General features: G+C 45.1%; 3 protein-coding genes across 9 annotated transcripts; 1 reads left to right on the top strand and 2 right to left on the bottom strand.

Annotated features, from left to right (window-relative positions):
• Positions 1-908: 908 nt before the first annotated feature.
• Positions 909-5,132, bottom strand: NDUFB9 (NADH:ubiquinone oxidoreductase subunit B9). Its single transcript, XM_084507710.1, has 4 exons — positions 4,940-5,132; positions 4,413-4,605; positions 2,108-2,221; positions 909-1,153 (listed from the first exon to the last, which is right to left on the bottom strand). Exons 1-4 carry the CDS (start codon positions 5,023-5,025, stop codon positions 1,022-1,024), a joined length of 525 nt encoding a protein of 174 aa, XP_084363836.1. The 5' UTR covers positions 5,026-5,132; the 3' UTR covers positions 909-1,021.
• TATDN1 (TatD DNase domain containing 1) lies at positions 5,010-20,000 on the top strand. Of its 7 annotated transcripts, XM_084507709.1 has the most exons (13): positions 5,113-5,134; positions 5,829-5,894; positions 6,801-6,850; positions 8,059-8,122; positions 9,347-9,490; positions 9,591-9,633; positions 13,065-13,116; positions 13,835-13,920; positions 14,047-14,087; positions 15,458-15,534; positions 16,205-16,275; positions 17,182-17,308; positions 19,779-20,000. In XM_084507709.1, exons 8-13 carry the CDS (start codon positions 13,881-13,883, stop codon positions 19,879-19,881), a joined length of 459 nt encoding a protein of 152 aa, XP_084363835.1. In that variant the 5' UTR covers positions 5,113-5,134; positions 5,829-5,894; positions 6,801-6,850; positions 8,059-8,122; positions 9,347-9,490; positions 9,591-9,633; positions 13,065-13,116; positions 13,835-13,880; the 3' UTR covers positions 19,882-20,000. The 7 variants fall into 7 exon arrangements, with proteins under 7 accessions (XP_084363832.1, XP_084363829.1, XP_084363834.1 ...); XM_084507706.1 differs by lacking the exons at positions 13,065-13,116; positions 19,779-20,000 and adding an exon at positions 19,428-19,565 and having other exon boundaries at positions 5,010-5,134; XM_084507703.1 differs by lacking the exon at positions 13,065-13,116 and having other exon boundaries at positions 5,023-5,134.
• RNF139 (ring finger protein 139) lies at positions 19,506-27,090 on the bottom strand. The gene is made up of 2 exons (XM_084507702.1): positions 26,805-27,090; positions 19,506-22,589 (listed from the first exon to the last, which is right to left on the bottom strand). The coding sequence occupies exons 1-2, from the start codon at positions 26,986-26,988 to the stop codon at positions 20,773-20,775; spliced, it is 2,001 nt and encodes a 666-aa protein (XP_084363828.1). The 5' UTR covers positions 26,989-27,090; the 3' UTR covers positions 19,506-20,772.
• Between the last annotated feature and the right edge of the window lie 649 nt (positions 27,091-27,739).

Genomic DNA, 27,739 nt, shown 5'->3' with positions numbered 1-27,739 from the left:
TCTTCCCCCATCTTTTTATGGCTGTTACCCCATGCACTGATCGGCCAGGCTGAATCATTGCAAAGCACAGCCCTGCCATTCCTACACTGAGCATGAATCCCCCACACCTACACACACAAAATGCACAAAATGCTTGTTCTGTGGTGTTCCTGTGAGCACACGGGCACCAAAGCTGCCGACAGCCACCTGCAGCTCAGAGCTGAGGGCTGGGGGAGAGGCAGAGCAGGCTGAGGGGTTTTGCCCTGTGATTTTACACTGCCCCGTCAGCTTTGCCTCCATGTGGTTTTAGCCCTTTGTAAAGCATTTGTAACTGAGGTAAGTGCAATCCTGGTAGAGCAAGCCCTGTACCAGAGCCCCGTGATGCTTCCTGTGTACGAACACCCCCGACACCTGAGGGGGGAGAAGAACCAGCTCCACCAGAGGGCAGGGAACAGCTCCAGCTGCCTCCTAAGACAAACTTTTAGCGGTGGAATATATGAAGACAATTTCTTTGTCCTTTTAAACAAACTCAAGCATGTAGACGTACTGAAGATGACTATGCAAAAGCCAAATTAAAATCCTTTTTCTGTTGTTTTATCTCCAAGCTGGAGATGTTTAGTCCTTAAAACAGCTACAATTAAGCTTATATTTTTTTCTCTGGGAACACAGGTATTATGCGGATACTTTTTCAGTCCCAGTAGTTGGGTTTTCCAACTCTTGCTGTTAAAGCTGTGAAAGTTGCAGTAAGCGTTCAGCTTTCTAGAACTCACTCTGCTGTTAGTATCCCACAAAAATCCCTTCACTGGCTGGTCAAGTATATACCATATACTCTAGGTGCACAGTGTAGATGTTAGCAGTCGCCTGTTCTACACCACGCCAACTGGAAGTGTGTGCCTGCTGTAGTAGGAGACCAGAAAGTCACAAAAACATTTTCAGTTTCACTTCACTTGGCTTTATTTCGCATGGCAGTAGCATATGTTCACTGGCATACCTACTGCCTACAGAGGAAGGATCGCTTCAATTCTCACGTGCAGCAAGGCTTTCACATGGGCATTTCACGGGGCCTTGTCACAAACTGCCACCACAGCGGTGGCAGATGCCCCTCCTTACGAGCAGGAGGCAAGGCTTCAGTCTTTGGACCATCACGTGGAGTTTCTTCTTCTAACTGCTTGACCTAGAACACAAGACACAAAAAAAAATGCTTTGGTGCCCAAGAAACTGACCCCATTTCAGAAGAGAACTAGCAGTAGTGCCTTCAGTTGTCCCCATTACTCATTTACAAACTCAGTAATCACTGCAGGCTCATAATACCTAATTAAGAAGGACTTTCTAAGAGGGAAAAGTGGTTTACAAGAGAATTTTTTGCTTAAAAGGTCATCACTTCCTTATAATTCATGTCTGCCATTGCTAAATAAAGTGCATTCTCTCACTTCTTCGAAAATCAGCAGTTAAATTACAGGTCCTAAAACACTCCCATATGAGTCAGGAGGAGACTTCTATTTTTTCATGCCCCCATCAGCCCTTTGGGTGTCATCAATAACCATTTCTTGAAGCTGTGGAAGTGCTGGCTGCCACTGTGTTAATTCTGACAGAAGTAACACGTTACACGTAATCCAACTAGTTCTCTACAACCAAATCTAAAAATTTATTTTGGGATAATCAACTTTTTCCAACTGAAGCTCAATTTAAGTTGACCAGAAGTTAGACTGGATTCCCAAATGATGAAGTCCATAGTAAATAATTGTTAAAGGTTCATCCACAACACGTTCAGAGCTTCACAACAGCAGAAGAGGAACTCTCTGCTCATTCATCTCTTCCCATCCCACTTCAGAATTTACTAAAAGAGCTCCAACAGCCCTGCACTAACTGAAAGGATGGCAGTAGGTTTAGCACCCATCAAATTCAGCCATCCAAATTCCCTTCATGGCCTTCAGGAAGCTGTAGCTCAGATCTGTGCACATTTCAGGTCAAGCCAGCATTTCACACTGAAAAGTGTTCTAATAAAGCAGAGCCTAAGACCACAGCAGGCATTCAACATTCTCACTTAAAATATTTTCCAAGAGCACAGCTAAATGCCACACAAAGTGCTTGCTAAAGCAGCTTCCCCTGGCATCGAACAAGCACTGACCTCTTTCTCCCAGCTTTCCTGCTTCAGCTTCTTCCACTGCTCTCTCTTGGCAAAGTAGTCAGGATACATTGCCTTCTCAGAAGGATGCCAGTAATCCAAGCACCATTCGGGAATCTGTTAAAAAACAGCAACAAAGCAATAGCTTTATTATATATGTATATAAAAACATGTAAAATCTATATGTAGAATACTAACACACGAAAGAACTTAACACACTCGTTAAACCTGTTATTAAAATGGATAAATAACCCATGAAACAAAGTATGACATAAAATCAGCATGTAAGAGCTATCTACTGTCAGGCACAAGTCACCACACGGCAGAGGGCAGAGCTTTTCATCTGTTTTGTGGATTCTCCTTAGTCAGAGGTAAAGTGATAGCGACTCTCTTAAATCATAGCATCTCCAAGACAGAGCCCAGGTCACCTCCCTTTACTCTAAAGCTCCTGAAATAATTCCATCTAGTGGAAAAGATGGATTTTCCTCCCCTCCTATCCCCAAAGGCAGCAGGTTAAAGATCCCTCTCAGCAACTATTAATTCATTTTGTTTGACAGCTCACTTCTGCTGGTCTACAGCTATTCCAAAAATTAGTGGCCTTTAGATCTTGATTATGGTTTAACCTCCAGAGGACTGGCCCAGCTCTGGATGGATATCCTAATAAAAACTGAATTCAGAATTCTGCAGCAGCACGTTGGTTTGCTTGGTTTGGAGAAAAAGAGGCCGAGAGGTGACCTCGCTGCTCCCTGAGCTCCCTGAGGAGGTGGGGAGGGAGGTGCTGATGATGGCAGGACACGTGGGAATGGCACAAAGCTGCGCCAGGGGAGCTTCAGGCTGGACATCAGGAACAATTTCTGCACCGTGAGGGTGGTCAGACACTGGAACTGCCTAGAGAGGTGGTTGATGCCCCAAGCCTGCCAGTGTTCAAGAGGCATCTGGATAATGCCCTCATTAGTGTGCTTTGACTTCTGGCTAGCCCTGAAGAGGTCAGGCAGTGGGGCTAGGTGATCCCTGAAGGCCTCTTTCAATGGAACTATTTTGTTGTTCATCACTGGATGTTAATATTTTAAAGATAAGAACACTGACAAAAAAAATAAGGAAAATCTATGTTAAAATTAAGTTGTTTGGGTATCATTATTCATCCAGTGACATTTGCAGTTCCCTGCTGTGATTCTCATTGCTGAATAAAATTTTGGCTTTACAGAAAGAACAGACCAGCTATTAAATACAGATATATACGTACCAAGCACCATTAAAAAAAAAAAAAAAAACACATCTACAATGGACAGTCCCTGATAAACCAAAAAGCCAAACCCTTGATAGCCACTTGCTTAAAGCACAGGCTTAGCATGTAAAACAGGGCAAAGGAAAGTAAATCCATTTATATTTCTGTATGAAAACTGATCATTGCTCAACTGACCTTTTTTCTGTTTTGTTTTCACCATTCTCTCTAGTACTACTGAGGCTCATGACCCTGGCATAAGCTTTAGTTCTCTTCTTCCATTCCCACTCGTGTTCTTTTTTTCTGCCTCTAAATCTGGGCCAGGTTCTTTCTTTCACATGGCTTCTTATCTGTAAGGAGCTGATCAGATCTAGTCTTCTGCATCAGCACCACCTTCAAGATTTGGGAGTAAAAGGGTAGATCTCTAGATCAGTGCTGACGTCTCGTGGTGCATTAAAAGGGAAAACTCCAAAATAGTGAAAATGCTGTGGTTTGTTGTGAAGCCTGTTTTTTCACTAATACATCGGGGGGAGGAGCCAAACTGCAGAGTGCCTTACATTAAGAACAGTGCTGCTATTTTTAAGCATACAGCTCACCATAAAATGGCCCTCAAACACTTATTTGGCACTGCAGTGGCTCGAGGGAAACGGTAATTTGTATAATTCCTCAAAATGCTGGAAGAAGGAAGGCCAAGTGAAGAGAAGCTCCCCAGCAGCCAGGCTGACACCAAGCTCTGACAGAACCAGAGACCAGGGCTGTGACCAGACATCACCACAAAGGGTGGTGCTGCTTCCTCCCTGTCCTCTGTTGCTGTCACCAACCCTGTCACTCTGTCTGTCTGACCCGTCACCGAGCAGCCTCCAGTTCCTTAAATCCCAGCAAAACCAAGCTGGCCGTCCTCTGACAGAGCAGCCAGCTCCATTTCAAGTGATCACACAAACACGACTCCCAGGCAAGCAATACGACTCCCAGCACCGAGCTGAACCAAACTGCGGCCATATTAAAGCCTACTTAACACCTTCCCCTTCTTTTCAGGGCCAGCAGAGCGAGGTAAGCACGCTGACAGCCACCCCACAGCCCCCTGACCTTGTAGCACTCGTATCTCTCGTAGGAGGTGCCGCCAGGGGAATCGGGGAAGATGTAGGGCTGGGGGTGCTGGTGTGCCCAGAACTCCTCCTGGCCGGCCTTCAGCAGCTCGGTAGCCTTCACCATGTCCTTCACATCCTTGTTCTTATCGAACCGCTCTCTCAGGAGGCAGGCAAGGTAGCGGTACTTGTCTCTGCAGGCACACACGGTGCGTAGGGGATAAAAAAATATATAAAACAAACATTACAGAGAAAACGACAACATCGTCTATTAACCCTACACAAAAACAGGGCTCCTGAGGGCCTCACGTCCATAAATCCAGCGCCTTTGCAGGCGCTGACAAGAGGCTGAAGAGACGTTTTGGCATTTTCCTCACCCTTTCAGCCACATTTAGAGGAAAAAGACGAGGATACCCCCCCCCCCCCCCCCAACCCCAACCCCATGGGGGTCCCGTCTCGGTGAGGAAAGCCGGCGGCGGGGGCTCAGCCCTGCCCCGCTCCTTACACCTCGCCGCCTCCCCTCCTCACCGGTGGATGCACCAGGACTCCAGGTGCCGCAGGGACTTCTTGTAGAGGCGCAGCACCTTCTGCTGGTGCGTGAGGTACGCCGCCATTTCGCGCTGCCCTCCCCTTCACCTTCATGCGCTCCGCCTCACGGCAACGTGGCGGCCGGGCGCAGGCGCCGAGCTCCGCCCGCCGCCATGAACCGAGCCAAGCTCATCGGTGAGGGGATGGGTGGCTTAAGGGGGTCCCTGTCCGTGTCCCAGTCCCCCTTTTCGTTGTGTCCGCCGAGCCCCGGGTCCCTCCGTGCTCTACCCAGGGTCGGGGCTGAGGGACCCGCTCCCCGCGAGGGGCTGAGCGCTGGCCGCTGTGGTGACATGGCCGGCGCTTCGCCGCGGTTTGTCGCCCTCTGTAAGCCCTGTCCCCCCACTCCCAGGGCCGAGGTGCAGGCAGGCTGCCCTTGAGGAGAGGTTAGAGCCGATAAAAAAGGGTTTGGGGACAGTTATGCCCTCTTTGGGGCTTTCTCTGAGGTGTTGCTGTGCGCCCATTGAGGTGTGTGTTCCTCCCCCCCCCCCCCCCCCCCAAATTCAGGGGGTTCCGGCAAGCCCTCGCCCTGCTTTTCGCAGGACGATAATCTTTAATTTTATCGAATTGGCTTGGATAAAAGCATTTACAGGAACAACGAGTTAAAGGCTGTGTGCCAGTTGCTGCGTTTTGCCTTCCCTCCTACTGCTGAGGTGAATTGGCAGCTTGGTGGGGAAAGCCCAGGTGGTGGCAGTAAGCAGTGCCCAGGAATCTGCCTGTGGTGGTTAGGGCAGCTCTAATATACGCCTCTAAAATACATCTGGAGGTCTCAGAATGAAATGTGGAATGATGCTAATAACTATGTTTGGTTTTTGTTTGTTTGTTTTTACAGATATCGGTATTAACCTTACAGACCCTATGTTCAGAGGTATCTACAGGGGAACACAAAAACATCAAGGTAAAGTTACTCTTTTCAAAAGGGAAACCTTTTGTTTGTCAGAAAGTAAGACTAGAATTTTTTTTTTTCTCCAAAAATAAGATATTGGATTGGAAAGGACCTTAAAGCCTATCAGGTTCTACCCCCCTGCCCTGGGCAGGGACACCTCCCACCAGCCCAGGTTGCCCAAAGCCCCATCCAGCCTGGCCTTGAGCACCTCCAGGGATGGGGCATCCACAGCTTCTCTGGGCAGCCTGTGCCAGGGCCTCACCACCCTCAGAGTACAGAATTTCTTCCTTTATATCTGATCTAAATCTACCCGCTCTTAGTTTAAGCCATTACCATTTGTCCTATTGCTGATTTATCCCAGATAAAGAGTCTCTTTCCATTTTTTCTTTTTTGTAGGTCCCCTTTAGGTACTGGAAGGTTAAATTAGATGTTCTAAGCAAAATACATTTATTTTTTTCCCTACTGAGTTGCTACTATTAAGTTGTCATATAGGTGACTACTTTGAGAGCAGAATGCAATGCTGATGTATTCACATTCAGATAATGTGAAAGAAGCTGATCTGAGAATTAGGAACAATAAACTATCAAAGTATTGCATTGCTGAGTCATAGTTATTAGAAGTGATGCTTTTTTCTTTTGCATTCTTCATATATATATTCATATTATAGATTATATGTATATAATTATATGCAGATATATATATTCAAGAGCCTCCTAAAATACGTGAAGAATATCCACTGATTTTTGGACTTAGATCACGTCTTCAGTTATTGCATTCTGCTATTCTTTTTTAAAGTGTCATTCAGATTGTTCGTGATAGGAATTTTGATTGCATGAAAGAAATTTTTAGTTCAAAAGTTGTTAAATTATGCCACAAAACCTTAAGTTCAGTTAGTGATATTTCTGTAAAATTTTGCAGATGACCTTTTGGATGTGGTAGAGAGAGCAGTCAAAGTTGGTGTTAAAAAGGTAATTTCTTATAATTAGAAAACTTCTTCAGTATTTTAAACTGCTTTTAAATATTTTGTTTTCATAGTGCTCCAGTATGAAAACAAATGTTTCTGGAACTTGCAATGGAAAATGCACTTTCTTTAGTGCCATAATGCAAAAATATTCTGTGCAGGTAGCATTGTATTTAGGTTGCACAGATCATTAGGTGCTCAGGATATAGTTCAGTACTATAATATGTGATCTGTAGAGTTTCCATTATACAGTTTACACAGAACGATGTTCTCCTCTGACCTATTATAATTTTTTTTTTTTTTTTTTTTTTCCAGAAGTTTTCACATTAGTTATATTATGAGCAACAACTCTTGTCTCTTTTTTATCCTGTGTGACTCTTACTGTACAGTTACTGCTGCAGGTCCAAACAAAAAACTGTGATGGTGAACCTTCAGGTATTTTGATATGTAAAAGTGGCAGAAAAGCTGGAAGTACCTGTGAAATGTTATGGTTGATACACCTGAAAGTCTGCTAGTAAATATTGGCAAGTTTGTAACTGTTACCTTGAGATCAGTGTTCTCAGCAGTGGACCACACTGCTTTAGTTATAATACTCTAGCCTGCCTATATGAGCATCTCTAAATTCAATATGTTATAAAGGAAAAAATATGAATTAAAGTAAAATGTATCACACGCTGTTATGGGCTGTTCTGCTGTACTGATAGGCTGGATCATTAGAAATAGAGAAATAAACCCTCCTGTAGAAGAGGAACAGCCATCTTGATGGTTTGCTGAAAGGCTCTTGTCTGAAAGAGTGGGAAACGAACCGAGATGCAAAAAGAAAGCACTGCTGATGGGGAAGGTACCACACTGCAGCGAATACAGAATCATCGTCCCTTCTGCTGTATTTGTATATGCTACAGTGACTCAAAATTTCTTGAGTCATTGTCTTAGAACTTAGCATTGCTGCAAATAGAAGTATTTTACTCATTTAATGGTGTGAAATAATTAGTATAAAAGGTACTTGATTTTTTAAAAAATCAATTTCTGCTACCTAGACTATTTCCTAGCTCCTGAGGACCATTGAGATGTGTTACTGAATTATGAAAATTTGTCATATATATATTAGTAATTGCCTTCTCTTGTTTTCTCTCTAGATTCTTAGTTCTGAGTGTTTTCTTACGCATTGTGTTTGGTGTTCAAAGCAGAATGTACTGACAGTACTTTTCTTTCAAGTTTTTGATCACAGGTGGGAGTCTACAAGATAGTAAAGATGCATTGCAGCTGGCACAGACCAATGGTATGTTTGCTTTGAACTTATGTTGTCAGTCAAAAATACAATCTTCACAGAATTAACAGTTTAAAAGGATCAGCCCCTGGAGTTTACAGAATCTCGGATTAAAATTTAAAAAAATCATGTTTCAGAGTGGAATAAATGCATTGTGCGTGGCTTTATGGTGCTATTTATATCCCTGGGTGATGGAAGCAATTGGCCATTGCTCTTATTTTCTATTTATAGATAATTTGATGTTTAGAAAAAGCAAACTACACGTGTTTCTGGAAGCAGAAAGTTTTTGCCAAGGCTCTCTTCCAGAAATAATCTGAAATGCTTGTATGATGTGGAATGTAAGTTGCTTTGTGATTTTTCTTTTTAGTGTAATTTACCAGTCTATCATGACCAGCTGAGCAGCAGAGCTGCCTTCCTCTTTACTGTTCTCATGGTTTTCCCTTTTTTTCCACTGAAAGGACTATGTCCTTCCCTTTCTTCCTTAGGCAAATATCATTCCACTGATTACTTAAAGATGTATTTGAACTGCAAAACACACATTAAAGTACTGTTTACAGAAAAAAATCATAAAGTAATTTAGGTCGGAATGAACCTGAGGGGGAAACTTGTTCCAACTGAATCCACCTCCCCACCTCCATCAAAGCAGGACCAACTTTCATACTAGCTCAGGGCCTTTATATACGTGTGTGTATATATGTATGTATATATTTTCCTCCTGTGCTCATACATTCTTTGTAAAGGCAGTTTTAGTGTTGGCACATCTTTTAGTGTTGGCACTGAGGTAGTCTGGATTGGATTTTTGGATAAATCAGGCTAGGCGTTGCTTGCAAAATTCATTAATAGCTAACTTGGAGGTGTGAAGGGAAATCACATACCGCCTACAGTTACAGCTGAGGGTAACCTGATTTCTAGGTGATCTCAAGAGGTAGGTGCCTTTGAACCTCAACAGTTCAGTGACTTTTTCAGGGCTGCTGCACCGGAATAGTTCACCTCAGTACTGCATCGAAACGATGGGCAGTAAAGAGAAGCCTCCAGCTCTGAATAGAGACACTGTCTGGCATCATTAAAGCACAGAGTGTCAGTGTAATAAAGTCATAAATACATTCAGAAGGAGTTTCCTTCTAAAGTTGAGAGCAATAAGGAAAAAAAAAAAAGTTCATATACTGGCTATACTTTACATAAACTCATTTTTTTTTCTTATTTTACTTAAAACCTTCTAATGTTGTCTTGCTTTAGATATGTTTTACAGTACAGCTGGCTGCCATCCCACACGCTGCGGAGAATTCGAGCAGGGTAGCCCGGACCAGTATTTATCTGAATTAAAAAATCTGATTGAAAAAAATAAGACAAAGGTAATAGCAGTCGGAGAATGTGGCCTAGGTAAGTGTTACCTTAGTGTTTTGATATTATTTTTTCCTTAGGTAAATGAAGAAGTCCTGTCACCCTAACTAACTGGGGGTTTTGTTCTTTCCAATTGTAGATTTTGATAGATTAGAATTTTGCCCAAAGGACACCCAACTCAAGTAAGAAACTTTGCATGACTCTAAGTTGACTTTGTAGCAATTTACAGAAATGTTTTCTGTCTGTTATTCTCCTGAGTAGCATTTTGTATAGTTCTGCAATTTGCTTGTTTTTTTTTTTTTTTTTTTTTTTTTTTTTAACAAAAATGTGACTTTAAAGGAGGATACCTGCATTGAAGAAGTGCTGCGCTCTGCATTTTGCTGTCTGCCTGGTATTGACTTACACGTCCTTTTGTGTAAAATCCATCAGATTTTGTTGGTTTCTGGGTATGGCAGATACTCGTTCTTGCTAATACTGAGGAACCCTTGAAGGCTCATAGGAAGAATAATATAATTGTGGTGCGTGAAAGAAGAATTAGGTTGTTGGAGTGGAAGGTGTGGGGGAGGGAACAGAGCTGTCAAAAAGGATAAGTGAGCAGTGGAGAAAAGGAAACCTTTAGTAAGGGCAGTGCTTGCTGAGATGGGTGAGAGCTGATGAAAAAAAGAACCTGAGGAGCTGGAGAGAGCTGTATATTGAGGTAATCTGTGCAGCAGAGATACTGGGTGGAAGAAACACCTAAAATCAGCTCACATTTTCTTAGTGAAAACCTCTGTCTACAGAGAGAACTGTGGACAGAGATAAGTGTAGGAAGAAGTGAGTGACTCATCCCTCACCTCATTTGAATTTATGAATTATCTTGCATATCACTGCAATGAGCAGATGTAGTCACTGGGGGGCAGTGGTTAGGTGTGGTTTTTGTAATTGCCACATGTTCTCAGTGGGTAGTTAGTCAGTTCTTCGTAATGCTACAGTCATACAGTAAAATATTCACTGAATTGGACCGATTTTTTTTTTCTTGGTAGCATTCTACCTGTACATTCATCCCGTACAGCAACTTCACTGGTGTATACTGTGAAGAAGTGCTATTCATAAAAAAATAAATAAAATAAATAAATAAACACCTGCTTATTTTCTGTGGCGAGCTAAGACACTGGAGGAATATCCTATTTTAAGATCCTTGATGCTCTTGAAAGAAAATTTAAGGAATATAAATGTGATTGTCCTTACCTAATGAACTGTAGCTGACAACCTGTAGCTAAAATAGTCTAATTGGATGGATTGAAATTGGGCTGCAAGGCAAGAGGTGACAGGGTGGAACGGAAATCACTCCTGAAGTGTTAGGTGAATCCTTACTAATTAAGGTTGATAATGATGGAAAGTCTTTACCTGAGCTGTTTGAGTGAATCAAATGAAACACATAAATCTAGCTCCAAAGAGCTCTTTTGAAAGCCCTTGCTGGAAGTTGCAGGTAGAAGGAGGTGAGTGATGAAGAAGCCCAAAGCAAGAAATGCAAGGGAGCAAAGAACTGCTGAAAGCCTCAAGGACAGACGGCTGCAAACATTGTGTTTGCAAACTCCTTATCTCCTAAACAGGCAGCTTTCCATGCTGTTCACCTTTATGTGTTTGTGAAGTGTGGTCGGGGTGTTTGAGGTTGGTTTGTTTTTGGTTTTGTTCAGTCAGTATTGGGTTGGGTACGGTCATGACCTTTAACAGGCTGGAGAGCAAGTTCTTCAAATTAATGCTCCGTGTGTGCTTGATAAATGAACAGAAGAGGAAGGTGAAGTGTGAAACGCAGCACAGCTGCTGGTGGGCAGCACACCAGCTGTCAGCCTGGCTGCAGCTCAGGTGGTGGAGCAGCCGCTAGGATGGCTGTCAGGAGTTACCCAGTGGAAGAGGGGGTGTGACAATTTCCCTGTGGGTAGTATCTGAGTGTGACCTCCAGTTTATTTAGCATCTAATCATGATTTTTTTCTAGTTATCCTGTGTTTCCTTCTGAATAATTTCCACCTATAAAGATGGAAATGATTGTTTCATCCCATTTCTGGGGTTGAAAAGCTAATAAAGATGAAATTCCTTTGCTGAAGCACCACTGGGAACTCTTTGTCTGAAGCTTTCACCATTTTCTTAACTTGTCCAGCAGTAAGTGGTGATTTGAATGGTAGGTGAAGGTGGTGCCTCCGTGTTATGCAGAAGATCACATTATAAACGGACTGATGAGTGTATAGAAATTCCACTTCTGTGCTGTTGAGATGGGTTTACGGGGCTCAGGGGCAGGGAAAGCAGCAGCTGCAGCTCTGTTAGTGCCTTGGTTCCAAACCTGGAAGTACCGCAGAGTTTAATCTTTGTGGTCAAAACTATATCTGCAAACAAACATGCAGGAATGTTCTCAAACTTCCTTATTGAGAAGAAACAGAGCGAGCACTGAGTAAGTCTCATCCGAAAGAAGGTGGCTGCTCCTTAAGTACTGGACCCAGTGAAGTTTGGGTGCCTGCTGATCTGTATTGTTGCATTCTTATCACTGTATCTCCGATTTCTTTACAGTTTTCCATAGTTTCTTCCCTATGTTTTTTTCTTTCCTTTTTCTTTTTCTTCTCTGGGAACTTCCCAATCAACCTCCCCTGCAGCTAGATACAGAAGAAGCTGACATCACCTTCCTGTTTGTAGGGGCACTTAACTGTGAGAGGGGTACTGGTCTCGGAGGTACAAAATTAGACTGCAGTTGGTCCGTGGGTTACTCATGGGGGTTATTTGCAGCTCAGTCTCCAAACCTCATTTTCATATGAAATGAGTCTTCTAAAGAATGAAAATCGACCAATTGTAGCTATTTAACTGCAAGAGTAATCATGAGTTGCAATTAAATTTATATTTAGTCAATCTAAACTAAGCACAGTATCTAAGACTAAAGAGAAAAATTCTCAGTAGGGGTAACTCCTTCTCCTGAATTTTCCTGTCAGTTTTTAATGTTAAGTCCATTTCTCTTCCGCCTGTTTTATCTCAGAGATCCACACTGATGCCCAAGGAAGTTAACTTTTATCACAGAAATATCAACCTGCAGTACACAGAAAAGTGAGAATTGCACAAATCAAAATGACAGGTGGTGCTATCTTTTTTTTGTTTGTGTCTACTTCTTATTTGCGTGTTATAAAGGTGTAAAACTAATGGTTTGCTGCCATTTTCTCCTGTTCCACGCGAGTCATACACAGTGGTATGTAGACACCAGCTTGCCTAATGGTGGGAATGCCCCTAGGCTGCTTTTCACCTAAAGCAGCCCCACATGTGCACACAGACCCCGACTGCTGGACAGACAATGTTGTCCTTCTGTCCTGCCCAAGTAACATCATTTCTCATGTTACATATGGCTACTGAGTCAGGTCTGCACTGGTGGCCCTCTGCCATGTCTAAATTCCTCTAATCTGTTTCCTGAGTGCTTTCAATTTGCATGTTTGGGTGTAGTGTGACAGACAAAAAGAAATGGTGAAGGATAATTAATGCTCGGGGGTCAGAACTAGCTGAAATGGCACGTGACAGGATCAGGTCAGAGCTAACTAGCTCCCTTTAGAAACTGGCTGCCTATTTACCTCCCCTCTGCCCACGTTTTTATGTCTCTCCATAGGCTGGCTGCCTCGCTGTCACTGCTCCTTCAAAGGGAAAACTAGAAGTGGAAGGTAGGAGAAGGATAAAAATGAGTGAAAAGGAAGGGATGCAGGCACACAACAGGGAGGAGAATTGGAAGGAGTGAAGGCGATGAGCAGAACAGGGCAGAAGTAAGATGCCTTATACTGGTACTCATTCCACCCCAAGAAAAGCAAGACTGCCCTTCGTGCAAGAGCAACCAAAAGCTCCAAACTGTTACTTCTCAGGCCAGCCAGCTCGGCTGCATGGTTTTGGCCATTTGAGGCTACAGAAGTTCTCACAATGCTCCCTCCCTCACCCTTCCAGCTTTTATGAACGCTTCTTGAAATAGCGGTCTCCATGCGGTACGCTCTCTTCCATTCCTGAAATTTCAAAACCTCGTGGAGAGAACAGTCAGTTCCTGTTTCATTACAAATATCTAAATAAAACCAAGCTCCACCAAGACCCACTCTACATGAGGTTTGCACCCTTTGCAGATATATTTATGCCTTCTTCCAGCATTGATGCTCCTGACCACTTCTTACCCACCTTCAGGAGCAGGTCACTACAGTATGAATGAATATACAATGAGGAAGAGTTTCTTTTAAACTTGAGCTCTTAAACTGTACGAGTGATAGCTTTTGCATGGCAAATCTATTAATTCAGTCTTCACCTCTGGAGGGCAAAAACGTACAAGCACTGGAAAAAAACTGTTCTGCTATATTTAGCCTTAGACTGAGTTTCTGTTTAAAAGTGATTTTTATTTTACAGATATTTTGAAAAACAATTTGACCTGTCAGAGCAGACAGGACTGCCCATGTTTCTTCACTGTAGAAACTCGCACGCTGAATTTTTAGGTGGGTTTTGTTTGAGAGTTTCAAGCACTAATAAATGCTGAATATGAAAAGTCTAGAAACCTGAATCTTTCACCTTTGTCTGTTGCAGAGCTCTCTTACATTTTATTTATTTATTTCTTTTCATAGACATAATGAGAAGAAACAGAGAGAGATTTGTTGGAGGGGTGGTAAGTTTGGACGTCAGAGTGGGTTTCATTTTTACCTGCATGTGTTTTGTGTGTGGAGGATGTGTGTGAATGCAGTCACGGGACTTCTTGTTTGTCATGGAGCATGGGTATGCCTCCAGTTACACGCTTTCAGCTATTACAAATCAATATCAGCAATTCAGTCCCGTTTTTTGGTATTTCTAAATTACTTCGGTATTTTTGTTTTCATTGCTTATTCAACAGTTGTTTTTAGGGAGGGTGCTGCAAGGTAAGAGGATAGGCTGAGAAAAAGCTCTGCAGCTGACATGAACAGTTTTTCTTGGCCTGTCAGAGGACAGTTTAAGCACCTTATAATTGACGTTGGCCTCTTGCCAATTCTGCAGTGTCCATAACTGCAGTGCCTTCAGACCACAGATAATTTGGATGTATGTCCCCAGTGGAAGCCATAACCTCAGACATTTGCTTCAGACATCAGACATTTTCAAATTACATCCAGATGTGACTTTTCATTGCTTTCTGTCTTTAAATATTCAAATCATGTGCTTTAATTCAAAAGCATAGCAGGAAAAAACTTTGGATGAGACGATTAAGAAAGTCCAGCAACCCCATTATGGCAGGGCCTTTCCAAAAGTAATCCAAGCTTGGATTATTCAGTGCCACTAACATCAGGCCACACATCTTACCCGAATATCACAGTCCCCAAGTTTCCCCGTTGTCACCACAAAAACCTTCCCCAGCTCAGTGCTTGTCACGCTATGCTCTTACTTCATACTGCACAGCCTCGCCTTCCTTCCTCTCTTATACAAAGCTGGTACCGAGTAGAGAAGTGAGGAACAGGCACCCTCTGCCATGGGTCATTCCCCTTGCAGTTTCCAGACGTGTTCTGGTTTGCGCCTTGTGGCCTGTGACTTGCCTCTCTAGTTGCTGGATGACCGTATGGCACAGACTGCCTGCTTGCTGTGGACTGAGGTCTGTGAAGAACATGAAGCTGGCCCTTGTTCTCCCTGACAGAGTCCTGGAGGGAACGCAGAGGCAAGAACATAAAAGTTCAGCACAGACGGGGTTGGGGATTGTTCCCTGTATGGTGCCCCACCTTCCAGCTGTCAGCTACGGGAAGTTCCTGGGCCAAAAGCGGGATCACTGAGTGGGCCTTTTCTGTGTACATTTGTCACTAATAACATGTGGTGAGCAGTTTTATTGCAGCGTGAGCTTTGCCTAAATTCAGAATCAGATGCACCACGTCCCATCTCTGTCTGAATTGCTGAGTAATGCACTCTGTGCACAGGCATTCATGACACAGATACATACCAGCGTGTACTTGTATATGACTGGAGATTTAGGTGAAGTCTGTATTTCTATTACATGCACAAACATATATTTATGCCTTCTAGGTTCATTCTTTTGATGGCACAAAGGAAGAAGCAGCAGCTATAATAGATTTGGATCTTTACATTGGAATAAATGGCTGGTGAGTTATTTACAGGAAATAAAGCTATTTTAAAGTGTCAGCTGCAGTGAACTCATTACTTTCTTTTAAACGATGAGGTCAAGTTTTCAAAGCTCAGTAGGCCCTTAATCGGCTGACAGATTTAGAATTGCACTCGTTAATCTCTTAGCTACGAAAAGTTCCTAACTCACAGCTCAGGAAGTTAATCGAGCCTTGGGTCCTTTCTGCTACCCTCCGATCAATCCTTGTTCGTAAATAAATAAGGACTGAACGTGGAAGCAGGCTTTCTGTGAGGCACCTTTAAAATAAAATAGCGTAGTTTGAAGTTGCTGTGTTAAATCCAGGAGTAAAGCAAATGCAACCTGATCAGCCTTATGGACTGGTCTCACAGGCTCAACCTCAGCAGTCATCTGGTCAAAAGTCAGCCAGCCTGACTTCAAGTTGCATGGCTTGGTGAGGGCTGGGCAAGGGAGGCAGCGCGGGTGGGTGTTCTGCTTACATACCAGGTCGAGCCAGCTTCAGTGTGTAGCTCCAAATCTGCTGTTCTCTGCAAGGTTTGAAGTTGCAGGAGCACTTTTAAAAGTAAAACAGATTTTATTAATTATTTAGGAGGCTGCTTTTGCTACAGAACAACAAGCGAAGTAATTAAACAGTTTTTTTTTTTGTTTGTAACCAAACTCTGATCTTCTAGTTCCTTGAAAACAGAAGCCAACTTGGAAACCCTGAAATCGATTCCTAGTGAACGATTAATGATAGAGACCGGTAAGATTTTATATCTTGCTCAGCAGTTGGTGACTTAAGTGCTCTTAGGCAATAAGATGTGTGTGCACAGCAATGATAAGGCAGGATCAGGAATTGAGGAGTCAGGAGTAGAAAAAGGGCTGCCAGTTGCTCTGCTTTGGAAGAGAGTTCACAGGCTCCTTCTCAGCCTCCTGCTAGAGGTAAAAAGCTGCCTTGCCAGCTTCTGACATGACAGGGGAAGACGAAAAGGACAAATGAACAAGCCCGCATTCCCAGTTGTATTGAGATACCAAAATCCTGCTGGAGTGGTGGAAATGGACCGTATGCAGGGCGATGGCTACGATGTCTGACCAGTAGCAGCAGTAATGGCAACGGAAACAGCAGCTCTATAAATGGAACGAGCTGGGAGAAGGCTTCAGTTCCCCTCTTGGGCTAATGAGCAGTGATTTTAATTTACTGAGCAGGGGTGGGATTTTTTTTGCACATACATTTTACATATGAGTAACTGTCCATTAAAAAAGCAGTATTTATTTGAATTTCTCAATCTGAGAGAAGGGGAAAAAAAAAAAGCAAACTGCCTAAAACCTTGCATTTATTTGCACGTAAAATATAAACCAGTTAAAAAACAGGAACTTTCAGTGGAACAGATGCAGTGTATGTCACCATCTTTGTCACGCCAGTGGAAGTTAGTGCTATATATTATTGTTGCTGATACTTCAAAAAGCAAACTTCTAAGATAATGGTATGAAAATACGAAGATTGTTAAGATGTTAAATTGCCCAAATCTCTTAAATTCCGTTTTGAACTGGAAGTCATTGCTAGAAAGAATTTGCTAGAGCTTTTGTCTGTGGACACAGTTGATTAAACCATCTCATGGTATTCTCAAGTGATTGCATGCTCCTAACTCTGTCTTTCAAATGAAACTAGATGCGCCTTGGTGTGGAGTGAAAAATACCCATGCTGGATCAAAATACGTAAAAACGACATTTCCTACGAAAAAGAAATGGGAAATAGGGCACTGCTTGAAGGACAGAAACGAACCCTGCCATATAATGTAAGTGTGCTGCTGTAGTAGTACGAAAAGTACTTCAAATGTCACGGGGGGGAAAAAAGCAACAGTTCACTGGAAGTGTAGCAAATAGAAATGAGTATAAACTTATTGAAACTTATGTAAGGTATTGCTTAACTGAGTAATTAATGAGTAATTATGAGTAATGGGTCGACACACAGATCAGAGAAAGAAACTCCTAGGGGTACAGGACATAGAATTTAGATGTACAGAAACTTGGTTTCCTGCCACCTCTTTGTAATGCATCCTCCCAGAGGTGGGAAAAGCAAGGAAACGTGCCCTTGTTTTAGTGAAAATGTTTAGTTATCTCCGTTAAATAGTTCTGGCAGATGAAATGCCTGAAGTTTTATGACTGTTAGCACAATCTGGTTGGTGTCACAGCAGGCTTCTCTGTCATCTTCTCATTATCAGCTCCTGGAAAAGGAGTTCAGGAAGGTTTCTTGTGGCGTAGCGCCTGAATGACTTCAGTGCAGCAAGTAAAGTTCACGGCTGTACTTATACAGCTGCAAAGCCTGTTTGTGTGATCAAAAGATCTTTTCTTTGCTGGGAAGCCTCTATGTATTTCTCCGAAAAGTTGTGTAAATGACCTGTTTGGAACTGGATTTTGAAATAGTTCTCACGATGCTACGGAAGAACCTAGGAATTTGGCAGTGTCTAAGCAAGAGGTTATGTGACAGCTGAGGGCAGTGCCGCATTTTTGAGAGACCTGAAGAAACTTCAGAGAAAAAATTGATCATGCTAAAGCTTACACAATGACTCTACCAGTGTTCAGATATATTTCTGTGCAGTTACTTTGCTCTGTAATACTCTTTGAAATTAATTTTATTTTGAACCCAACACTAGCACAGAAGGGCTATTTCAGTACTGAGGCTTTCTGAGGTCAGTCCATGACTGTGGAGCAGTGAATAGATCATCCGAAAAACAAAATCTTGTTTAGCTTAACCTTATTTCAAACCAACTGTCCTTTTAAAATTAATTATAACCTTTACTGGATGTAGATTAGTAACCTGAGAACCTCTTAAACCTTAGGAAGCGCAGTATTTTGTGACTTCTCGAGCAGCATGATCTGTTGTGAGTGGAAAGGTAGCGTGAGGCCACAAACTATATTTAATATTTAGGGTATAGATGCTGTTTAATATAGCTCCGTTGGCAGGAGGGTTTTTCCACTTGTCTTTTTTTGGTGGTGAATGGGGGCGGGGGGGACAGCTTTCAATTTTGCTGGTGATTTTATATATATATATTTTATATATATATAAATAACTGCACTACCCCCCTTGGAAGCTATTTTTATTGAAATTCTAGCCACCAGAGGCTTTTTTTTTCTCTCCCGCAGTTTTCGTACACACAATGTTACAGAAATTTGTAGGATGCTACAATAATACACCCTACTGCATCCATGTGAGGGTCGGTACCTGAAAGCCCCACCAAAACTCTTCAGGGCTGAAATTTTTTGATATTTGGCAGATATTTCTGTGTAGGCCCGATTTTACCCCATCTTCTCTTGAACATCTCCTTAAACCAAGAAGCTGTTTGGTTGCAAAGCACGTGAGTGGGCATGAAATGGGCTAATTCTTCACCGAGGAAAATACCAGTATGAAAGGAATAGTTGGGAGCAACTTTTTCTACTCTGCCTCCTTCAAAAAGAAGTTTAACTATTGTGTAAGTTGTGGCAAACATCCAGAACCCAAACACCATTGAACTTGAGGTCCTTCATCTATATTACAAAGCAGCTTGCTTGCTTTCCTACTGCTAGGGAAAAAAATAAAAAGCCTGTTAGGAATTGTACAGAATGTACACTATTTTTCTGTACACACAAGTGTTAGGAAATCAAGAAAAAAAGTACAGAGACAAGGTTGTGGCTTGTTTTTGTCTTACGGAGTGTTACTACTACTCATTCAATTTATTTTGCCACCTTTTCCCAGGTTGTATCAAGGCCACAGGCCTTTTATAGTTCTCATTTAACATCGACTGCTACTACCTGCATGTAGTCCTCACAATCTAGAGGAAGGGGAGGTTGCAATGACCTCTTTTGGCAGCTGTGCTCTCGGGTAGGTTTATAGCTGGAATTTAAGCTTTGCCATAAACCCGTTTGTTTATAGTGCAGCTTTAACCTTGAAAGGAGGTTAATGAATTTCAGTCTGAGGAATCAAGACCGCTGATAAAGACATGCACAAAGTGACACTTTCTTTGAAACAGAAGGCTGTTTAATAACCTCTGAACAAGAGTCAAAAGACCAAAGATGAATCTGTACCAGGGAGCAACCCGTGTTCAGGGAATGGACGTCAGTGACTTAGAAGTGAAGCTGTTTGCAGGTTTGAGCATCTTACCCTGGTGCTCTCAAAGGAGGTTTTTATTCCAGGTGAATCTTAGTTCCTGATGTACATACAGATGTGACAGTCTGACGTATGTTCAGTGCTGAGTTTCAGCGTCTCTAATACCCATCTTTCTTTTTTAGTCAAATCCTGGAAATAATGGCAGCGGTAAGAGAAGAAGACCCGCTCGAGTTGGCCAATACGCTATATAACAACACTATTAAAGTCTTCTTTCCAAATATGTAAAGTTGTTCTTCTTACGCTCACTCAGCATAACTTAAGACTGATCATATCTGCAAGTTCTTATCAATGGAAGCCAGTATGTAGTGCTTTTTTTGTACAAGATTAAAGCTAATTTTGAAAAAGGTGGTCTGCAGTGGTACAGTTTCTCAGCCCTATTTCCTTTGCATCAAGATTGAGGATCAATTTTTAAGATAGTCTAAGCTAGCAGCTCTTGTTAATACGTGTATGCGTTGCAAAATGAATACCAGGCTGCTGAGTTCACATGTAGAATACTTCAAGTTACTACTGGTAATTCAGAAGTGCTTAACAAATCAAGTGCATGCTTTACTACTTTACCCCAAAGCTTAACAGGTTCAGTTTTTTGTTCCGCATACACAAATGCTGTAGCATTAAGCCTACCAGCCTATTTTTTTTTTATTTTTATTAATACAACTCACTAGGTTTTAAGCAATAAAGCTCTGCTAATACTGAATTTGTAAGTAAAGCTACTTTGGTTCAGGCTTTTCGTTTCTGATTGGAGCTGTTGAACAGTCTGCTTTCACCAATAGTTTTCCTTTACATCCAGAACTCATTGATCAGGGATTACTGCTATACAGTCTTTGGCACAGCATTCTCACTACATCAATTAAAGAGTGTTTTTCCAACCATCTTAAAAACATGAAAACATTTTATTCCATGTACAATAATGTACATAATTTAAGGTGGTCATGAAAGAGACCAGCAAGTTAGAGGTATATTTACAGTAGCACACACCACAGTAAACAACCACCATTCACAGACTCAACATCAAGATACTGCTGTTGTGCTTAGGTATAACAACTACAAAGTGATACTTTTTTCATCTGTTGAAGTCAATTTAAACAAATAATACCTCACAGCTTAGGAAAGGACTTCTTAATCACCCAGAGAGTTAGAGTTAGCATTAAGAGTCTCATTCAAGTGCTGTTCCACACAGTCATCATCGTCGTCGTCGTCTTCATCACTCTCTGAACTGTCATTATCTTCATTTAATTCATTTTCAGCATCAGCAGCTTCTTCCGCAGCTTCTACAGGACCTTCGTTGGGTGCCACAAACCCACTGTTGTTAGAGACGTTGGCGTTCTCCTTGTCCTCAATGTACACCTTCTGGTGGCACATGGGGCACGTGTCCTGAATGTACAGCCACTTCCGAAGACAAAGTGCATGAAAGTAATGGTTGCAGGGCGTAATGCGAGCAGAGGTGGTGAACTCGTGGTAGCAGATTGCACATACGTCGTCTATTTCACGTAGCCGGCTGCCTTTTACCTCGGGAAGGGAGTTGATTTTCTTCACAGCAGTCCTGCGGTTTATAAAAGTTTTCCAGCCGTTCTTGGCTTGCAAGTAGATGTTGAAGTACGCGTGCAGACACATCATGCAAGCGCGGATCTTACTTCCCGACTCAAAGATCATCGTGTAAGCTCCGTTCCCAAACATCATCACTCCAAAAATGAACTCGATGATATTGCCAGTCGAACGAACGTAATAGACATAATCATCGAGTTTCTCCCACAGCACGTTATAGTAGCCATCGATCATGAACAAAATATAAACAGTGATAGAAACGATGACTTTCAGGCAAAGCTCGACGCAGAACGCCGTGACCGCGAAAAGCCACGTGTTCAGGGCGTAGTGGTGCCACAGGACATAGCTGAGCAGAACCGGCAGGACGAAAAGGCAAGCCGAAACGAACAGCACGGGGAAGTGTCTGCGGAACGACGAGACGTGGGAGGCACTGAGAGACATCAGCACGGGGTCCGTCATGCCGTGGATGAAATGCAGGACTGCGGTCAGCAGAAGGCACATGTTGCGGCTCAAGCGAACCAGCCTCTCCTCTGGTTTCAGGCCGCTCAAGCCAGTCTGCAGGGCCAAAATGAAAAACAAAACGGGCGCTACGAAACCCAGCCTTTTGTCATCCTCGTCGGTCGAGCCGATGAAGGCCAAGATGCCGAGCCCCAAATAATGTGCTATGGAGGAGATGACGGCGCTCATGCCTAACACAGTTAAGGTAGAATCGCACCCGCTTATTATCAGGCTGCAGATCAGCTCCCAGCAATTATCCCACGATATCAAGAGCTTGTCTTCTGCGTTGGTTTCAGCCATCTTTACAACGTACGTCAGCACCACGGCCTGTGCTGTGAGTCTCGTCAGCCAGAAGACCCGCAGGACCGCCGGGAAGCGAATCCTCTTCCACGTATCCTCCATCAGCAGCTGTAATCCATAGATGCGGTACATGTGCCTCACCAGCAGGTAAACATACCGCACCGAGTAATAGAACCATTTAATTTTTGTAACCAGAATGGCTGTGGTGTTCAGCGTCAGCACGAGGCCTGAAAGAAAAACCAGCACCTGCCGGACGCTCACAGGTAGCTCAACAACCAAGCCGATGACAGGGATCAGTATGTCCAGGATGATGAGCTGGGAGTAGATGGACTGCACGTTCAGCAGCGTCACGTATCCGATGCCGAAGGTCAGCTGGAGGATGGAAAGCGCCATCCAGAGCGAGGGTCCCTTGTGGGGGAGGAACTGAATCCCGAACGCTGCTGTGTAGTAGGCACTGTAGAAGTTGATGTGCAAAGAAGCGTAGTAATTCACCAACACTGAAGTGGCAGCCAGCAGGAACGCCGAGGCGATCATGTAGAACTTGAAAAGTGCTCGCTGTTGTAACACCAGAACAACACTGGACACAAAGACACCTGAAAGCAGACGGAAACCATTTAGTTCTCGGCAGAAAGTGACCGACAGATTTCACCTAGTAGCTTCGGAGAAACGTTTACATCCATTACTGCTTTCCACGTAGGTGCCCACAACTCCATGCTCCCCGCGGTGCTGCTGTCGGGGCAGTACAGGAGAGCCACCTCCTCTGCACTTCACACGCCTGCGCGTACGGCACCGCTGTCACCGGGTCTGTCTGCAGCCTCAGACCGAGCGGGGCCAGCTCCCAAGCCCTCAAAGACCCTTCCCAATCAGCCTCGAAATCTAAGGGCAGCTGAGCTCTAAAAGCAGACAGCTAACAGCTACGGCACTGGCTCTGTATGTACAGTCAGTGAATTCACTCATTTATCCCCATTTTACACCCCCCCACTTCACCTGAACAAGGCACTCGGCCACGGATGTTGTTTAAAGTGTTTTATTTGAACCCCATGACCTTTTAGATTTTATTTTTTTAAAACCACAGTTGTTAAAACACTGGAAAACTGCTGCAGCTTCCTGGGCATGGGGGCACTCTTCCAATTCTCCTCGTTTTCATTTCTGATAAGGTTATCCTGAAACGCAAGCTTCATGGAAAAGACCTCCCAGCCTACAAAAACATCTACCATGTTTTTGTAGGCAATTCCAAACTGTGCCACTGGTTTCTTCGCCGGTACCACCGCGAGTTTGTGTCTTATTTATTACGGATCAGATTCGGATCTTGAAATTCCTGTTTGCTAACCCTTCCCTCATACCAACCACAAGCACATCGTGCCCGTGACACGAAGCCTGGATCCTATGGATCCTGGATCCTATGACAAACCATATCGCAGTGCCTGTAGTACCTTTGTACCCCAATTTATGCCCTTGCAGCCCGCTCCTCCTGTAGCATAACTCAAAAACTCCACCAACACACCAGCCACAGGCAGGGCCCTTCTCTAGCACTCCTGCAGCACATCCTTAAGCACTTTTTTCTTCAGCAAACTCACTGCCTTTGTTGTGGGTGTCCCACCAGCCTCCTTTTGCTCTCCATAGCTTGTATTTCAGCAGAAGCTGCTTTCCAGCCCTGTTATAAAGCTACTGAAATCCCAAGTAACGCTCTTATTACTGGAGGATAGGATCAGTTTCTTCTGAAGACGGTGTTTTGGATTGTTCCGAATCCTCCAGAATCAAATATGTAAACAAGGAAATATTCTAAGCCTCTGTGTCTTGATCACAGGAATAAGAAATGTGGCTAAGAAGCAGCGCTCGGTTCCACCAGGGGTGCTGCCAGCTGCTCTTGACCAAGCAAAGATGAGCGACTGAATAAGAAGGAAAAATGTGAACATGAAATGATACCAAAAGGTAGACTACCCGCCCAAAAAGTTATCTATGCACCTTAAGAGTGCTCCTTGTGAGCAGCACTGGCTTATGTAAAAACACACTCCTTAACTAATCATTAACCTTGGGAAGGTGACGGAGGAGAAACTTGCTCAGCTCCCCCACGAAAAGCTGAGACTCGTTGCACACAACAGTTTTGTGAAATTAGCTTGAAAATTTCATTGCCTCTCCACGCATACAGAATAAACACCTACGGGAAAGCCGACGGTGCTGACGAGTTCGTGTCCTCTCTCTGAGCCTCAGGAAAGACTCAGCTGTAACAAGGTTGTTGGGCATCGGATTCTGACCCCTGAAGCCAAGGAGACTTCGTACTAACAAGGTTCCTCTGATCCATGCCCATTAATTAAATCCATTTTTCTGCCTTGCAGTACTTCGATACCGCAGGTCCCCTTGCAAACACTGACCTTCCACATGCCAGACACATCCCTGAAACGCTGCTGCGGTGAGTCAGGCGAGGGAAAAGCTACACCCACGGGTTCCTCTGAAGAGGGCCCAGTGACAAAACATTTCCCTGTCAACAGGTGCGGGAGGGCCAACCCCACGGGAACCTCCAAAGATGACACAGACCAGCGGGAATTTCGGAAGGGGAGGTGAGCACGGCGCTCCCCTGCTTATAGGGCACAGTCCATCCCCATGCCGGCATGTCCCGCTGCCCCACGTGGTGCTCACCCAAGAGCAGCCCCTCTCCTCTACCTCACTGCTGCTGTTCCTCCCCGGTAAGATCTGTCTGGTGCTCCCCCAGGTGCTGCTGCTTCACTTCTGAGCACCTTTACCCTTCCTAGCCGTGCCTCCTCGCCTCCAGCTACCTGTCCAGCACGGCCTCCAAGCACAGCACTTACTTTTAAAATCATTCCTTGCCCTGCAACAAATCCCTCTCCTATTTCCTCCTTGCACTCCTGCAGTTTGTCAGTACCTTTTTGCAGCAGCACACTACCTAAAATTCGACTTCCAGCAAGAGGCAGGGCTCAACTACCTGTGCACGTCAGTGCTGCGATCACGTGGAACTGCCAAATTGTTTTGCCCTCGTCCCCAGCCATCGCTCGTAAGCCCACATCTCTCCACGGACTCCGGTATTATTGCAACCCTCTCCGAACCCCGTGCCCTCCCTGGGGACGGACTGCTTTCTGAAGGAGTCCTTTTCCTAAAAGGAAGTGGCGGAGGAACCAAACGGAGGGTTCCTGCAGTGAAACACTTTTAAAACCATTCAGAACTCCACTTAGCCAAGTAAAACTGTGCTCCCGGAGTATTTCAGAGCTATAAGCTGTGCATTTATCCTGTCCTAAGCAGTGCTGTGCTACAAGAAAAGCTTAGATCAGTCTTTCAGTGCCAGCAAACAGCAACTAAAAAGGGGCAATTTCCCCTGTGTTTATATACAGAAGGACCCAAGACAAATATTTCAGCTTACCCTAATGACAAAACCCCAACCCTGTAATCCTTAAATTCAAAGGAAGATATAAAAATAAATAAATGTGTAAGCCTGAACAACGTGGAAGGTCTTTACCATCGTCTCTAAGTGGTTACATTTTTAATTTTTGGAAAGCCAAGAACCACAGAGCACTTGTCTCAAAGTACAAGACATACATAAACTCTTACATAAACTGCTCCCAAAGCTCCTGTGCAGCAGTCGGGGGGGGATCACCCACTCCTTCCCCCAAACCCTTCCAGAGAAGTGATGGTATAAACATGGTCCTGAAGAGCTCCTTCATAATTCAGCCCCATTACCACGCTCTTAAGAGAGATCATCCGACAACATATCCACCCGCCTCGTTTACATCGGATTAAGTTCCAGGCACTTCCTACAGCATCTGGATCACACAGCGAAGGGCTCCTCAGCTGGTTTGGGTGAGGCAAGGCAGTGCCATTTCCCCTTAAGAAGGAACCATTTCTCAATGAGAGGCACTCTTAGTAATGACAGAAGGGCGGAACAAAAGGTCCAGAAAATGGGCAACAGGGAAGGAGAACCCCTCCTGCCCGTCCCAGAGCCCTCAGGACCAGCAGCAGGGAAGCACCTGCTTTGTGTTTTTAATTTCTTTGGCTCTCCTCTTACCTGCTCGCCATCCCCTTGGCCCTCCTCTCCAAATAGCGCCGTGCTGTCACCACCACACTTCTCGCTCTTTATCTTTCCTTTTAACCTCTCTTGGAGTTTCCTCCCCTGACAGGTGTCCCACCCGCGTCCTTGCTCACACTTTTTCCTAACACAAACACCAAAACCACACCAAGTTAACATGCCACGGGCCTGCAACCCCCCAGCTGTATTTCGGGGGCTCCTTCCCGTCGCGGCAATCCCAGCTCCTGTACAATTCGGTGTCAGCAGCGGGCAGCACGAGGGCACGCACAGAACCCCTCTTAGCATTACATCCCACACTGAAAATAGCATGGGATAGGCGTAACGGTGAATTAACCTTCATCTTGGGAAAGAAAACAGCGTCTGAGGGTCTGGGGGGCTTCCAGGGGCTGGTTTGCTCTGGAAGAGGAGGAGGAAGAGGAGGAGGAGGAGAAGGAGGAAGAGCAGGGAGCCCCTGAGTGCCCAGCAGCAGGCAGGGGAGTGGGATGGGAGCCACCAGGAGGGGCAAGGGAGGAGAAGACACCCCGGAGGCCCCAGCAGAAGGGAGGCAGAGCCCGGAGGACACCAGGGAGCCGCAGGGGAAGGAGGAAGGAGCCCATTCCCCACGACAACGCCTCAGGGGCCGCGGCCAGGAGCCAGCCAGGCGGGGACAGGCGACAAAAGGGACGGGGGGGGGGGGGGGGGGGGGGGCAGGCAGGGCGGCTGTAAACAAGGCCGGAGGGCATGGAGGAGGGCAGGAGGAGGGCAGGAGGAGGGCAGGAGGTGTCCGTCTCACCCAGCAGCCGCAGCAGCACGGCCAGCAGCGCGGCGCCCACGGAGGAGCCCCCCGGCAGCGGGGCCGCGTTGAAGATGGCGTCGATGAGGAACAGGCTGGGCACCCGCAGCGCGACCTCCAGCCCGCCACGCAGCCGCGGGCCCAGCCGCAGCCAAGCCAGCTGCGGAGGGCCCGGGGCCGCCATATCCCAAAAATAATAATAATAATAATAAAAATTAAAAAAAAAAAAAAAGAGGCTATGAGGCAACGAGGGCGCTACCACCACGCTGCTCCCGCCGCCGCCGCCTCCTCCACCGCCCGGCCCGGCCCGGCCCCCCGCCGCGCCGCCGCCGCATCCATGTTCCCTCAGCGCTGCCTCAGCGCTCCCGGCCCCGGCCGGGCCTCGGGGAGGGGCCGCGGGGCCGTCACCGGGCTCCGCTCCGCCCCCGCCGCCGCCGCCACCGCCTCCGCCTCGGGCCCCGGCCCCCGCCGCCCCCCGGTGCCTCCCCTGAGGGCATGGGGGGAGCCCGGCCCCGGCCCCGGCTCCTGAGGTGGAGCCGGGTGTGGGCTGCTGGCCTGGCCTCCCACCCCCCCACAAGGAGGCTTCGCCTTCCCCTCTGGCTGCGCTGACAGTTTGTTAAAAATCAGTGAAATCGTAAAAAAAAAAAAAAAAAAAAAAAAAAGGCGCGCGGTCTCGCGTCAGACGCGGGTCAGGATGGGTTACTCCAAGCCGGAAAGCGCTACGCCATGACAAATAGAAATAAAAGCGTTTATTTCATGTTATATTGTTATAATGCGCAGGCCTGGCTTGTCCCACAACAGCCCTGAGGGACCGGGGTCACGGCATGGCCCCGGGGGTCTCATCACGGCCCCGGAGGTCCCAGTACCACCCCAAGGGGCCCAGCACGGCCCCAAGGGTCCCATCACAGCCCCAGAGGTCCCATCACGGCCCTGGG

The sequence above is a fragment of the Aythya ferina genome (assembly GCF_964211825.1).
Source record: "Aythya ferina genome assembly, chromosome: 2".
NCBI classification, from domain to species: Eukaryota; Metazoa; Chordata; class Aves; order Anseriformes; family Anatidae; genus Aythya; species Aythya ferina.
Note: the sequence above shows the minus strand (reverse complement) of the source record. Positions and strands in the feature narration are given on the sequence as shown.